Source organism: Frieseomelitta varia, unplaced genomic scaffold (genome assembly GCF_011392965.1).
Source record: "Frieseomelitta varia isolate USP_RPSP 00005682 unplaced genomic scaffold, Fvar_1.2 scaffold_984, whole genome shotgun sequence".
In the NCBI taxonomy this organism is placed as follows: domain Eukaryota; kingdom Metazoa; phylum Arthropoda; class Insecta; order Hymenoptera; family Apidae; genus Frieseomelitta; species Frieseomelitta varia.
Window position 1 is genome coordinate 31,406 of NW_025110794.1, and position 16,386 is coordinate 47,791.

General features: G+C 38.9%; 1 protein-coding gene across 1 annotated transcript in view; it reads right to left on the minus strand.

Annotated features, from left to right (window-relative positions):
- Positions 1–6,293: 6,293 nt before the first annotated feature.
- The window catches only part of LOC122538318, a 133,885-nt gene continuing 123,792 nt past the window's right edge, over positions 6,294–16,386 (minus strand). Inside the window, exons 2-3 of the mRNA XM_043672276.1 lie at positions 13,112–16,047; positions 6,294–6,389 (exon numbers count right to left, since the gene is read on the minus strand). Of these exons, the coding sequence (XP_043528211.1) occupies positions 6,294–6,389; positions 13,112–16,015 (3,000 nt within the window). The 5' untranslated portion in view covers positions 16,016–16,047. The remainder of the gene's footprint in view (positions 6,390–13,111; positions 16,048–16,386) is intronic.

The following is a 16,386-nucleotide window of genomic DNA, read 5'->3' on the forward strand; positions in this document are numbered from 1 at the left end:
CACTATTTTGTAGCGGAGAACGAGTTTTGTTTTGTTCGACGAGCGTCGATCCCCCTTTCCCCCCAGCGTGGACGGCAAATATTGCCTTTGTTAATATTTGTTCGAGTCTCGTCCATTTGTTCCCTGAATTTTACCCCCTCCGCGTTATTTTTCTTGAACCCGAGTTTTGGTTGTCGTCGCTTCGCTCGAGTGGATCGAGTTTCTTATCCTTCGGTCCGCTGAGAAACTCGGTTCGACTAGGTCCCGCCATTTCTCCTTCCAGTCTCCGTACGAAGCTGTCCACACAGTTTTCTCTTAAGGGGGTATATTGTAGTGTGAAGTGCGTGTTTTTCAACTTTGTTAGGGTAATTTTTTGCGAAGAAACTATTGTACCTTTTGCAGGTAAATTAGATTCATAAGACGTAGACACTAAGGATTAGTTATAAGAGTAGAAAATAAGAAAAATGTAGACCCATTGTAAATGGGAAGCCATCTTAAGCCGCCTAGGCAAGAATTATATATATAAATAAAATAATAAATAATAAATATTGTCCCTTTTGCAGTCAAATTGACAAGGTTTATTTGTACGTATCTCAACGACGTTTCAGAATTTTTTGGGACGAAAATAATTAAAATTAGTGGCACTGCCTACTCTCGAACATAGTCGCTTTTAAAAAAGGTCGTCTCAGGCCATTCTGCTTGTCGAAAATAAAAAAAAACGTGAATGTCCCTTAATTAGTATGAGTTTGGCTATAGCAGGTACCAAAACAGAAGGAAAAAAAGTCGATAATTTAAAAAAGTGGCGATACTTTGAAGTTTATCGATTTTCGCATGTTTTAAACTTTGGAAGCATAAAAAGAATATAAAAAATAAAATTTTCTGGTTGATTCTGGTAGGAGCTATAGTCACACGCGTGTACCTAAAATTTTGAGTCAATTGGTCAAGTAGATTTTGAGACATCATGGACACCGTTTCTGAAAAACATAGTTTCCAGAAAAATGCCTTTAAAGTTTAGTATTGCAGTAACAATGACGCTGATTGTCGTGTCATTTAAACAACCATAACTTCGTTAATTTTAGGCGTTCACATGTAAGATTACAGAGACTTATTTTTGAAACTATGTCCTTTAAGAATATGCAAACAAAAAAAAAAGAAAAATCGATTTTGTTTAAAAAATTTACATTAGAATACTTCCTTAAACTATTCGTCGTAGAGAAAAACGTTTCAAATGAAACTTACATACATTGTTTCGTTCTTACGTCGGCCACAAATCTCGTTTGGATGGTTATACTCTCTCAAGGTGGCTTTTACTTTTGAATGAAATTTCTTTTTTCTTTCTAGTTCGATCGATTAGGGAACGCCAAATGTACAATTTGTCTCGCATTTATATCGAAGCTTCAGTCGCCTGTCCAAAGCGTGTCTCCCTTGACAGCTGAAACTTCGTTTAATCTGAATTCAGAATTTTTTTTTCCAGCAAAAACGAGAAACGACTGTCTCGTTTTTGCGCGATACGGCAGGGTAAATTCCTAAAATAATTGCGCAACGGAGGTTATTTCAAGAAAGTAGCCACTTGTAACTCATTAACGACGAAATGTTACTGATGCGCGCGCTTTTGCGCGAAGGAGCGGAAAAAAGGAGAGATTCGACACTTTGTACTCGCGTCCGCCGACCTGACAGGACGTTGTAATTCCTTTCTCGTTTTCAAAGTGTTAGAAATAAAAGTCGATAATTAGAAAGAGAATAGAAAGAGAGAAAAAGAGTCTATAGAAGACGTCTATAAATCACAGCCGTAGTCTGTCGGAGCAGAACTGTGTAACAGCCCAGAAGAATTGTATAGCAGAACAGAACAGAACAGTATAGCAGATTAGTATAGAACAGTAGAAGATTAGAGAGTCAGTAGTAAACCACGGCTCGTTGTCCGTAAAAGTAAAATCGTTTAATATAAAAACTGAAAAGTGAAAAGAGTAAAAGTTAGATTATCACGTGTGCTGTTCGTTCTACAGTTGTAAGTTGTATTATTCATTTTATTTCCTTTCTCTACCGTACCACGTGTTCCTATGTGAAATATATTTTGGCGCAAGTTATCAACCAGTGATTCCAGAAATATAAATTAAAAGTAAAAGCTCAACGCAAAAAGGAACAAGTGTCACGAAGCCGTGGAAACTCTAAGAAGAAAAATTCGTCGCTCGAACGAATGTTGAAACTTTAAAGAAAGACTCGCGATCACTGTTCTTTCGCGGCGATGCATCACGCGAAAAGAAAACCACGATCGCTCTCTTTCGATTCTCCCATTACACTCTCCATTTTGGAAATATTCGTGACAAATTACCGCGTACTTTCGTTAACATTGGCGTTTCATCTCGACGAGCGCGCGCGCGCATGCAACCTCAGCCCAAGGAATTCGTTTCCCCGTGGAAATGAATTTCCGTGTAACATCATTCCCTGGTTTACATTCGCTTGATGCAGCCGCGTAGCTGAAAAGTGTATTGATAATCGAGTGTTTACGTTCCTCGAGAACGATTCGATTCTTACCCGGAGGTAAACTCGCGTTCTCGTTTATTCGTGTGATTCCTTTGTCGACAGAAAGTTGATGTTTTCAATTTGGACGACTAATTGAGGGGATCGTCGATAAATTAACGTTTGGAGGATGGGCAATCTTCGTTATTTGTACAAATAAGAAGTTTCGTGCGTTGCAGTTGCACGAAAAAGTGAAACGCATTTCTTTCAGTTCACCTTTTCGTCGTTTAAATGGAGAAATTGCTGCGGAGAACAGTGTAATGTATGAAACGATTGATTGGCACGTAAAATGTATGATGACTGATAACTCTGATTGATCAGTGACCGATGACTAATTATTGATCATTTAATATGACTAACGATTGATGATTAATTACTTGAAACATGTAATGACTAACAAGCCTGACTAATTAGTTATGATTAGCGATTGGTGATTAATCATCAGTTAATATGACTAGTAACTCTGATTAATACAATATATAAACACTGATATGATTAGTCGGTGACAAAATGTATAACGACCAATAAATCTGATCAGTGATATTAAATCTAAACAATTCTGATTAATCAATGACTGATGATCAGTGATTTAAAGTGAATAATAATTCAGATTAATTAGTGATTCACTGTGACGATTATGATCAGTCAATCTTAAATTATTTAGCCAATCAAAATTATTTCAGTGATTAACTAGTTGGTATTGAAATTATCTCACTCATTCAATGATTAATTAGTCAGTCTTGAAATTATTTCAGTCGATAATTATCTCAGACCGTTGATTGCTAATGTTCTCCATTTACACGAAACGATTACGTAAAAGTAATTGTTCATGTTCAATAATTATTGCGCAAATGAAATTAATTTTAAATATTATTAATTTTAATTTTAATTTTGCAAATGAAAAAATTTTAACAAAATACTTCATAAACAAGCATGCCTTCTCACGACAGAACAAGTTCGAATTTCGATAAGAATATCGATATTAACCGTAAAATTGTTGGTTGATCTTGCGTTTTAAATTTCAAGTGTGATTTTGTATTTGTCTCTTTTCCTTTTGGATCGAAGATTGTATCTTTTAATTTTATTTGTAGAATATTTCCCTAACAAGGGAATATTCTTCCAGACGATAACCAACGGCTGGCATAGTGTTCCAAATATTAACATTCGCGATGGAAATGCAAATTGCTCGTTACACCAAAGCACGTGATATTCATTGGGCAAACAGCGAAACGCCTTTTTGAGCGTGCCTCTGTCTTCCGAGACATTACAGGTAATTAACGTAGGTGGAATGTTGGGAGCATCGATATTACCCAGTGCCAATTCCATCCAGTTAATGCTAATTAACTGCGTGCGCCTCGAGAAGTACTGGCATAATTGCGTTACCACAGCAGAACGGTTGTTGCTACGCTGCAATTCGACGCGTAATTGGAAAACGCAAGGCGTTGTCTCTCTTTTGAACGTGCTCCCGACATAATATTCCGTATTCGGGAAAGTGTTACCGAGCTCCGAAACATTTTTAGCTTTAGTTTCGTTCGCGAATGAGACGAGAATGTTGGCGATGAAAATTGTCATTGCGCGGGTCCTTTGTAATTCTACCCCGTATCTCGTTATCAGCTCAGCCAGAATCTTGCCACAGTGAAAATTTTATTAGCTTCGTTAGATTGTCGTTCAGATCGTCGTTCCAGTCGTCGTTTTGATTTTTTTACGAACGTTCGAAACTTCGATACAGCATTTCTCTTACATGCTAGAAACGAAGAAATTTGCAATGTTTTTTTAAAAAGATATCTGACGTAGTAAATTGTGCGAGAAGTAAGAGTTTTTGAATATTTTGCTCGAGCTTGGGATATTTTTCAACGTTTGAAAATGGATCGGGAATAGCCGAAGTTTTTCAGTGAAAGATTCATTCACGTAATTCAACGTTTTCAGAAGTAGAAAATTCTGGGAAATTTAGGTCCATAATTTAGAAATGATTGATTGTATAATAAGTGTTCTGTCATCTAACGGTTAATCTGGCTTCATCTAAAGTTGTCTGAGATGAAAGGAAAGGGCAGTGTGTTTCCTCAGTTCCTCTTCGTTCTTTTCTCACCAAGGGAACGGCCATTTTTCACAAAGCATTCTTCTTTCTCCCTCCTCTCTTCTTCTCATTTCTGCAACTTGGCAATTCATTTCCAACTCGCATTCTCCACCAGCCGTGCAAAAACATTTTCTAAATATTTATACCGCGAAGTACGATGTACGTTCGCGATTTATACGCGTGTTTTGCATTAACAGAGGGAAAGACAGGGATGGTGAAACGAGGCTGGAATAGCAACGTTTTCCATCGGCTACGGGCCACGTCTATCCGCGTGCACATGTTTTAACTGCTGCCCGTAAAAGTATTAATAAAATCTCGTTACAGCCTCGAATACCAAACGAGATTGCGAGTGTAATCGTTTTCAATGTAAAAGAATTGCAAGCGTCACTCCGTCGCGGTGTTAAACCCGTCCCGAATCGAATTGAGCGCGAGCTGTAAGAAATGGCATCGCTCGGCTATGTTGCACGTTCCGGGAATAAACGATATTGTTATTTTCGTTGTTGACGTTGCTCGTTGCAAACAGCACGAGCGAAAGATAAAATATGCGGGGAAACACGGAGTAACGTAATAATATTTGCTGATTATAGTGTTCTCAAATGGAAGACGTGGAGGGCGTAGAATTTTTAGTCGAAAAATTGTTTTTAAATAGTCGATAGATAGTCGAAGAATTTCTTTGAGAATGAGTGTTATTGGAAAGAGCGTGACCCAATTATCAATTATCCAATTATATCGTTGTGTGATGCAATTATTAATTATACAGCTGCGTCCGCGGTTAGATTTTTACATCATGGAAATTAGAGGAATTTTTGTATTCTCTTCGACTTCAAGCTTTCGTGTCCATCCAGTAGAAGAAATTTCAGTCGTTTTCGTGACAGAAAATTTAGCTTGACAATAATTCCAACTACTGTCAATGTCGTATCCTTGCGTTTCTATACTGAATCGATAACGTAGCACGTGAAACAAAAAAGCACAAGGTGGAAATGAAGTTATCAAGCTGGCAGAGTGCTACCACTTTACCGACCGGAGATACTCGAGCTTTCGTGGTACCGTAGGAATCCTTTCGAAAGCTCTGTATCGACGCGATTTTCACCGATAACATCTCTGTTATCTACGTCAGATTCTAGGCTTGGAAAAATGCTTTTCACGCGCAAATAAAATCGCGAAACAGAGAGGGAAGCCGCCTGATATATTTTCCTTTCGAGTACATTCATCCTCTGGTTTAGCTGAAATTTCGAAAATAAATATCCCTCGAGGGATTTTTGGTGATTCGAAACAATTTTCAGAATCTTTAAAAAATTATCCATAACTGCGCCAAAGAGTCTCTGAGAAACCAAATTGATCAACTTCATTTTTCGCCAATTTCGGTGAAAGAAGATTCGGTGAAAATAGCGGTGAACTCTAAGAAAAATTAAAAAAAAAAAATTTTCAGTATCACCGTTTCTCTATTTATTTTCCGTAATTTATTGGAGCTAAACATTCGCGATTCATACGACACGCGGGTAAAAAATATTTGTGTAATAATTACTTGTTTAAAAAGGTAGAATTTTTAAATTAATAATATTATTAAAAAAATTACAATTAAGGATGTTATTAGAAAATAATATAATAAATGAATAATATTATTAAAAAACGTAGAATTTTTCTAAAAGTGATCTCTCCAAGTATCGCAATGATCGTAAATATCGATCGTACATGAGGATATCCTAATGTTCGCAGATTAAATTTACTTTTGGACTGTCACGTTGGTGTTTGCGGTCTCGTGAATCAACATCGGGAACACATCGATCTCTCCTTGCCTCTCCTTCCTCGGAGGAGCTCGCTGCAATTGAGAAACATTTCGAGATCGCGTTCGTGACAGTGTTTGCACATCTTGTTCCCTGTTTTTGTATTCGTGCCGCATTGAAACTATCGGTATTCCGTATCGAAATCATGCTTCGTCCGATTATACACAATGCATATCGATTCACCAGAGAGAATTCCCGTTTCCTAGGCCACGGATTCCGCAGAAATGCATGAATAATCGTAACGATATTCAACGGGGAGGATCACTGTTGCACCGCCTTTCGCCGAAGCATTAAACTTGGAAATTTATAACTCGCGTCAAAGTCGGATTGACTTGTTCCAATCTGTTCTGTATCGTTAAGATGGTGATACTCACGAACGAGACACAGACGTTCAGTATGATGTTATTGTTTCGTTGGAATACGAAATTTCGCGAATACAGATGAAACATGAATTTAATTTACAATTTTGCTGCTCGGTGGGAATGTTTTGACTTATTTCTAGACTTTACCTTTGCAAAGATTTTTTTACGTTCTCTTGATAAATATATTCTCTTTGAATTGAAAATTTTTTTTAATGATGTCCAATTATAAATGTACGGGCATATTTATTCTTTCCAGCGTTCGAATGAAAATTTAATTATACGCCCCTCGAAATGTTCTGAACGATTTATGAATTCAGATTTTCGTGTCTCCAATTTAACTCTATCCATTTTATGTTCTTTCGAAGGCACGCTAATTTCGGTAGACAACTCCAGTCGGTATATCAAGACAGTAATTTTTAAATATTTAGAAAGAAAAATGAATTGCAAATTATGAGTGGAAAAAAGACAATGCGTCCGATTGTGAATAATTTTTTCTTCATTTTTCTTGGCAAGTAATCGGTAGAAAGGAGAAAAAGAATCTAATTCGAAGAATCTGTAATATCCTCTTCTCGTGCAAGATATGTGATTTCAAACGGGGATACTGATTACTCCTGGAAATAGAGGATTCTAATTACAATCCTATTTCTGTATTACCAGGGAACGGCGTCGCAATGTAATGCATATCTATCACAAATGCAAACTATCTCGTGGTAAACTGACACTGCGATACCTCCGTGACATCCTCCTCCAAGGAAATTGAATTCTAAACAGCTTATCGTTCGAAACCTAAGTAAGCAGAGTTAAATCTCTGTGGTGTTGTACTCCCTTTTAAAATTAACAAAAAAAAAAAAAAAAAAAAAGAAAAAAACAAAGGTAAGAAAAAAAAAAAAAAAAAAAAAGAAAAGAGAAAAAAAAGAATTTGCAAACTCTTTTGTGAGAGTTTAGTTTTGTTCGAGTCAAAAATTAATAAGTGGAAGCATGATATATTCGATTTTTCCAAAAATATCGTAGAATATTGAGCTGTCGAGCCTGACAATTTCCTTGACAATTGAGAGTTTAGTTTTGTTTGAGTCAAGAGTTAATAATGGAAGCACGATATATTTAATTTTTCCAAAAATATCGTAGAACATTGAGCTGTCGAGACTGACAATTTCCTTCAAACTTGAAACTACCTAAACTGCAAAATTCACTCGATTCGTTCAAAAATCGAAAGCTGTGCTTTTGAATATTTCCACTAATAATGCCAAACACGGGTGAAATTTTGCAACAATCGAAAATTGAAGAAAATCCACCGGCCGAGTTGTCCGGATTGTTATCGAGCAAAGAATCGTGAAACATTCGTTTCTCAATTCCAACCCTCTTTTCACACTTTTCGTGACGTTTCTCATTCGTTTCTTTGTGCGTTTCGTTCATTAAGAAACACAGATGAAAGAGAAAGGCTTCTTCTTTGTTTCGTTTGATTATCGCGCAAACAAAAGATTTTTTGAACAATACTTTCGAAACACGTTGACTTGAGGATCGGTTAAAGATGCAGGTGCCCCTCGCGATATTGTTGCCCGTTTCAATTAAAATCTTACGCGCCAACGACTCGTTAAATGATTTGCTTCAATCTCGTTTCTCGCGAATTTACAGGGAAATCGAGCGTATCCGTGGTTTTTTGTTTAGAAGCTTGCGGCGTCTTTTATTTTTAACCGCGTTGCAGGCATTTCCATAGAAATGTCTTAATCGTCGTTGAAAAAATTCTCGCGGACAGAGACAGGGAAATTTTGTTACAATTGATCGATTGGAATTCAATTGTTCCAATTATTTGAATGTATCATTCAATTTAAAGTTTAACAACTGATTAACAATTATTCAAGGAATTCAATTATTCAAATATTATTTAATTCATAGTTCAACGATGGATCGACTGAGATTCAATTATTCCAATTGTTTGAATATCATTCAACTCGAAAGTTCAACAATTGCGGGAGCGTAAATATTTTCCAAAGGAGAGAACAATATTTGTGACGAAAAACCGAGACACGATGAAAACAGAGGAGGAGGAGGAGAAGAACATTCTGAAGATTAATTCAACAACTGGCCGGCGCGATGGAAGAAAATTCTGCATACATTTATCGGCAATGTTGGCTCGCGCGTTTCGCAAGGATGCAGCCAGGAACAAAGGAAGAAACTTTCAAAGACTTGTTGTGAAACCGCCGGCGGCTACAGATCGAAAACACTCGGGCTCGCAAAGGCCTGGTTTCCCCTAAAATTTCTATAACATCGCTCGTCGTTTTGCTTTTCTATTATCGATGCGTCGCTTCTGTATCTCGGCTGTATGATTTCCAGCGGGTTGCAGTTTTTTTTCCCTTTTTTTTTTTATATCTATCGCGTGTTTTATGTCGTCGTGATTTGCGAAACATTCGTGGAATCTATCAAACTGTTGCATTCGTAGAAATGAGTTGCAAGTTAAAACCTTGGCATTGATGAAATATCAGTCGAGGATTTGAAAAAAGTTATTTACTTCCGATAAAAAAAAAAAAAAAGAAAGGCTAAGTAAAAAGGAGCAAAGCTTCCCTTGCTCTGAAATTTCCGCGTAATTTTCTGAAACTTAAATAAATTCGAAGAGAAGTAAACTTCAAAAGCGAAAAGAAGAAGAGTGGTACTTTGCTCGCTGATTTCTAACTCGACGAAACTTTCTCGATGATCCGGAGAAATAATAGATTAACGTGCAGTACGAGAGAGAAGAAAAAGAGAAACGTTGGAACTTTCACTGTTGTTTATACAGTTCTCTACGAGATTGTTTTTCCACGCAAAGTATCGCCTGCCTCCACCGTTTCTTCGAGCGATCACTCTTCTTCAGTGGCAACTTCTTCTCACTGCGAGACGTGTCAAAGTTTTATGAAGAATCTTTGAAACCGCCGACCGGAATTCATGTCAGGGCTTTGACAACGAGATAACGATGAGACTTGCTCGCTCGGGAAGTTTCCTAGGAGAACGTAAACAGCAACGGCGGTTTCCCCGCCGCTTCAAACGAAGCTGGTCTCTCGCGTTTTTCTTTTTTACTTGTGAACCCGTCATTGTCGCTAATTAAAGTTCGGAGATAACAGTGAAATATTTAAAATGGAAATTGTTTTCAATTTGTATTTTTTAGGAGCCGATTTATTAAAATTTCTGAATGTTATCGGGGATAATTCAGGACGAATGTTTCTATTTAGATATTAATTAAACGTTATTAAAAGTTTGGAGAAAATAGTGGGATATTTGAAACAGAAATTGTCTTCAATTTCAGCAAAATACAACAATTTTAGGAACTATAGAGGTTTATTAAAATTTCTAAAAATTATCAAAAACAATTCAAACGAATGTTTGTAGATACTAGTTAAACGCTTATAAAAGTTTGGAAAAAATAGTGGGATATTTGAAACAGAAATTGTCGTCAATTTCAGCGTCAAAATACAACAATTTTAAAAACTATAGAGGTTTATTAAAATTTCTAAAAATTATCAAAAACAATTCAAACGAATGTTTGTAGATACTAGTTAAATGCTTATAAAAGTTTGGAGAAAATAGTGAGATATTTAAAGTAGAAATTGTTTTCACTTTCAGCGCCAAAATACAACAATTTTAAGAACTATAGAGGTGTATTAAAATTTCTAAAAATTATCAAAAACAATTCAAACAAATGTTTGTAGATACTAGTTAAACGCTTATAAAAGTTTGGAAAAAAATAGTGGGATATTTCAAACAGAAATTGTCGTCAATTTCAGCGTCAAAATACAACAATTTTAAAAACTATAGAGATTTATTAATATTTCTAAAAATTATCAAAAACAATTCAAACGAATGTTTGTAGATACTAGTTAAACGCTTATAAAAGTTTGGAAAAAATAGTGGGATATTTGAAACAGAAATTGTCTTCAATTTCAGCGTCAAAATACAACAATTTTAGAAGCCGCAGAGATTTGTTAAAAATTTTCCAGAAATTGTCGGCAACAATTCAGACGAACATGTTATCCTCATAATAAGTAAAAGACACACACCGTAGAATTACCAATTTATCCTATGCTTTAAATCGGAATCCCCCGCGAAACGTTAGTGGAGTTAATTGAATTTTGAAATCTTTCGTTTCTTTTTTAATTCTCGTGAAACGCACACGGTGAAAAGCGTTTGATGAAAAACATTGCTGCCATTGAAAGATCTACGGGCTATACATATTATTTGCTTTTTTTTTCACGTTGTGACGCTGCAGCGAGAGTCGATGAAAGATGTGTCGAGCGGTTACGTGACTGTGATAAATTAAAGAAAAAATGAATATTGGCTGCATCGAGAAAATAATAGGCAACCCGTTTTAATTACGCTTTTGTCCCTTCTCGTCTGTTGCTAAGAAGCAAGTTGATGTTCGGCCTTGGTATCTGTTTAAAACCGCGTCCAATTTTTCCTTCCACGGCCCTTGTTTATCACCATTTTCGAAACAATAGAAACAGGAGTCTAATATAATTGAAATCTGCGTATATTTACATTCATTTTTTCTCCTTGCTTCCCTCAGTTAAAGATAATTCGATTTATTATCGTTTAATTTCGAATGAGAACGTATCTTTCGTACTCGATTCTAGACGCTAAACGTTTCAAGCAACGTAAAAAATCAGGAAACGGCACAACAGAATTTAGATTAAAACGACGACTTTACTCTTCTTTCATTGTCGTTCGCTGAGTTTTCCATCGTTAATCTCGACGGAACTTTTCGTATTTGCGAAACGAATGAAATTAAAGGCAATGCAAGTTATTCTTTTTTTTTTTCTCTCTCTTTTCTCCTCTTCCGTTACGGCAAGTTGGATCCCAAAGACGAATCCATACGAAGTTTCTTCTCCCTGCCTCGCAAACTATTGTTGAAGATACTGAAAAAGTTTCTCGGGAAGCAATTTGTAGTCACTTCTTATTTGTTGCCCGACGAGATAGCATTTTTAGGGCTGCGCGGAGACGGACAAGTTCTGAGCGACTGTGTCCCCGTATATTTTTTTCAAAATTTCCATCTTTCAATATCTCCATCGCCGGGAAATGCACGTTACTACCAATTTGACGGAATAATTCTTCCCCGACGGTGGTCGCAAATTACGATTTCTGAAGAATTTCACTTACGAATTTCACGAATTTTTACGAATTCAGAGAATTTCACTTCTAAACTTGACGTTTGCGTCGTATTCCAGACTTGAAGTTTCTCTAATAAATTTCTCTAATATATTATATGTATAACTATATATATTATTTATATAATTATAAATTTTTATAAATTACGCGACAGTAATTCTTCTAATTTCTTCTAATTTCGGAATTTAATGTCTGCATCGTATTCGAAATTTGAAGTTTTTTCCAATTTCTCTAATAAATTACAATTTTTATAAATCACGTGGCAGTGATTCTTTTAATTTCTGAATTCAATGTTTGTGCCATATTCGAGACTATAGTAAATTACAATTTCTATAATTCACGTGGCAGTGATTCTTCTAATTTCTGAACTCAATGCTTGTGCCATATTCGAGACTATAGTAAATTACAATTTCTATAATCACGTGGCAGTGATACTTTTAATTTCTGAATTCAATGTTTGTGCCATATTCGAGACTATAGTAAATTACAATTTCTATAATTCACGTGGCAGTGATTCTTCTAATTTCTGAACTCAATGCTTGTGCCATATTCGAGACTATAGTAAATTACAGTTTCTATAATCACGTGGCAGTGATTCTTTTAATTTCTGAATTCAATGTTTGTGCCATATTCAAGACTATAGTAAATTACAATTTCTATAAATCACGTGGCAGTGATTCTTTTAATTTCTGAATTCAATGTTTGTGCCATATTCGAGACTATAGTAAATTACAATTTCTATAAATCACGTGGCAGTGATTCTTCTAATTTCTGAACTCAATGTTTGTGCCATATTCGAGACTCTAGTAAATTACAATTTCTATAAATCACGTGGCAGTGATTCTTCTAATTTCTGAACTCAATGCTTGTGCCATATTCGAGACTCAAAGTTTCTTCCAACTTCTCTAATAAATTATAATGTCTATAAATTTCTATAAATCACGCGGCAATAGTTCTTCTAACCTCTGAACTCAACACTTGCGTCATATTCGTTCTTTAATTTTTCTAATTTCCACAAAAGCAATCGATCGTGTCGCGGACACATGTTGCAACGCTCTGGATGCAACAAATACGCAAATCACTGGAACGAAACGATCGACCTCAGCGAGATAATAGACTGGCCGTGTTCGAATTGACACTCCAACAAGCTGTTGATAGATGAATCACTCATAATCGTGCCGAATATGTGCGGAGTGGATTAATCACCAGCCATCAACCCGACGAATCGATAAACTACATGTACGTACATACGTATGTATATATACATTGTGTGTATACGTACCTTTGATGAAATCCACGGCCATTTCCAACCCGTACGTGTCCTTGTCACAATCGTCGAGAATATGGGCGCCGATCTTGACACCTGGTACAATTTCAAGATCGTTCAGTCTGTCCAGGGTGTACAGCATGGCCTCGAGCGCTTGTATGCCGCCCTGTGACATCACCGGACCGCAGGTGATGGTGTCCTCCCTCTCGTGCACCATCATCAAACCACCCAACACTAAATCACCTTCAACCACCGCGCTGTGTTTAACCGGCCATTGATCCGGCGGTTCCATCTCGCGCGATGAATTGTCTGTCCCGCGTAAAGACACGTTGCTCGCAGTCGTGTGAAGATCCTCGTCGTCGATGGGCCCCAACGACGTGACGACGATCGTCGCGTCGAAGCCCAACAGTTGATCATCGTCGCTGATCAACGAAATCGTGGACACGGTTTCCAGTTGGTCGTCATCGGTCGACGAAAGTGTCGCGTCGCTCGTAGCGAGAAGATCATCCGGTTGTTTCGTAGTCGATGGAATGAGTGGATCTTTCGAGAGAAATTGAAACGAACCGTTCGACGTCGCGAAATCGATCGAAACGAGGCTTTTGTTCGGCGCGGACGTCGCTGTCTCCTCGATCCTTGGAGTGGATGCTTTCGACGACCTGGACCTTCGTTCCTTCGAGTCGCGATCGTTCGTTAGTCGATCCTCGAGATTGACCATCGTGTTTTTCCTACTCTCGACGTTCGGCGAGTCGCTCGACGGTTCGCCATTTTTTCCCAACGAATACTCCATGAAGAAGTCCGACTCATTAGTCTTAATTTCGCCGACGTTTCGGTTGAACGGCCTCCGAGTTGGTCCCGAACTCCGTTCCTCGAGATCGATCCTCGGAGATACATTAAGCGTACCTCGATCGTTTCTTCTTGCACTGGTCGCTTCAACCTGGTCGATCGGTTCTCGGCTGTCTTGCACCGGCGTCGCCTCGTCATTGATCTCGTTACTTTCCGCGAGCGATTCGTCATCGCGTCCGCTACTCGTAGCCACCACCACTTCTTCCTCGAGTACGGCATTTTTAGATACGCTCGTTGGGGCTGTCGGAGAGACTCTCGACCCTGCTTGCTCCTCGTTATTTACAGACGATCGCTCAGCCAGTGAATTCACGTCGAAATTCTCCACGTTCCTGCCACCCTCGCCCCCGCGACCCGTTCTCGGCGAGTTTCTAAACGAATCGTTAGCATTCCTTCCGCGATGTCGCGAGAGGGCACTGCTCTCGTCCGGGATAAAGCCTCCAGCTACGGCTAGACTGTTCATGCCGCTTCGTCTTAGATACGTGGCATTCCTGCGAGCCGCAGCCAGCAAACTCCCGGACTCCTCCTTTGTCACGCTAGTTAGCGCTGACCTTTCTTCCTCTTCCGCGTTCCCTCGCTCCTTAATCGCGCCTTCTTCTCCAGACGCGTCTAATTCCGTTCCGTCAATTAGATCGTTGCTCGTATCCGTGCTCGTTAACGCAGATTCGCCGTCCCGACCACTCGGAGCGTTGGCGTTTGATCGCGAATTAATCACCGCGGCTCTGTTTGACTCGATATCGTCGATAACCGAGCCGTTCGCTTCCGAATCATTTTCGTACATCGACAAGACGCTTGTCTCTGATACATTTGGTTGTGAGTAATTTTCAGTTCCAGCGAGAATCGTTTCGTTCGTCCGATCTGCGCTCATGGTACTGTTCGTCGAGCGATCCGTGAAGTTATCCGATCCCTCGATCGGTTCGAAGCTCGATTCTTCGTCGTGGAAGGTAACGTTCGACGAATCGAAGGTTTCTTGGACATCGTCGTGTCTCGTCGTCGTTGACCGTTCCTTCGTCGAGTCGCCATCATCGAACGTGGGCCACGAGTCACGCCGTCCTTCCCGATCCACAGTTTGCCCTTTCAAATACAGAGCGACAGATCGTCCGCGCCTCTCTTTACCATCACGTCTGTCTTTCCATCTTCTCGCGACGACCGGTTTGTTCAGCCTCTCGAGTTTGTTGAACCTCCTGTTCAGGGAGACGGAGAACACCGAGTATCCAGTCAAAAACCGTTTCTTAACGATCTTCTTTGAACTTCTGGAAGAATCGACGCTCTTGAGATCGAGAGATCCATCCGGCGCGGTTTTTAAGACACTCTCCTCGATGGAGGATCTCTCTGTTTGAAAAACGTCTCTCGCAGGTGGTTCCTCTCTTTCGTAGTCTCCGATTCTTCGCGCAGGGATCGCCAGCGAATCGTTATCGACGTGACCGTTATACGAACGTTCCCCGTCACCTCGTCGTGTCGCTTTCTCAAACGTTTCAGACCTTTCACGTCCGCCGATTTTGGACGGTTTAGCAGCCGATTTCGCGCGGCTGATCCACCTGGATACGTGGATCCACGAGGATAAACGCGACTGTCGCGGAATACCCAAGTTGAAGCTCCTCGATCCTTCGACAACGTGCGCGCCAGATTCGCGAGATTCGTGGCGAGGATCGTCGTCGTGGAGGATCGATCGACCGCTGTTTGACTGTTCTTCGTCCTCCAACTTGGCCAGTTTGTCGAGCCTCGTTATCACGTTGGTTGGATTGGCGGAATGATCTTTCGACGGGACGACATTTTTGTCGCTGACGTGCAAACGTGATTGCGCCGATCGTGGCGCAGCGAATGACGATGATGTTGACTTGGCGATTGGGCCCGATGTCGGGGGGTTTGAGCGGCTACGCGAGCTCGGTGATGTAAGTTCGTTCGGGTTGTAAGTTTCGTAAATGATTCTGCTGCGGTTAACCGACAGCTCGACGGCGTTTTCATAGTCGAGGGGATAACGTTCGCCAGCTAAACTATTCCGTAGGATCGACAGCACCAGCGAGACGGCCAGGACGGCCAGCCAACCGTTGTTCCGCCGCATCACCTGCCTTCCCTCGCGAACATGTCCCGATCCTGAAAGTAGATTTATTTTTCTATTATTGTATTTTGTTTATATTTGTTATTATTATTATTTTATTGATATCATTTTTTTCTTTTTTTTACTATGTGCACATGAGAAGAGAACGTAAATTGAAAAGAAAATAACAGATAGAGGCTTTGAGTTTTTTTAATTATTTATTTCTTCGCTATTCACATGATATCTCGCCGCAACTAATATTTATATTTATCAGACACTGAATAATTGTGATTTTAGAATTATAATAATTTAAATTAAATATAAATTAATATTGTTTTATATATATATATTATTATAGTTGCCGTAAATATTATAATTTTGTAAAAAAGTAACAA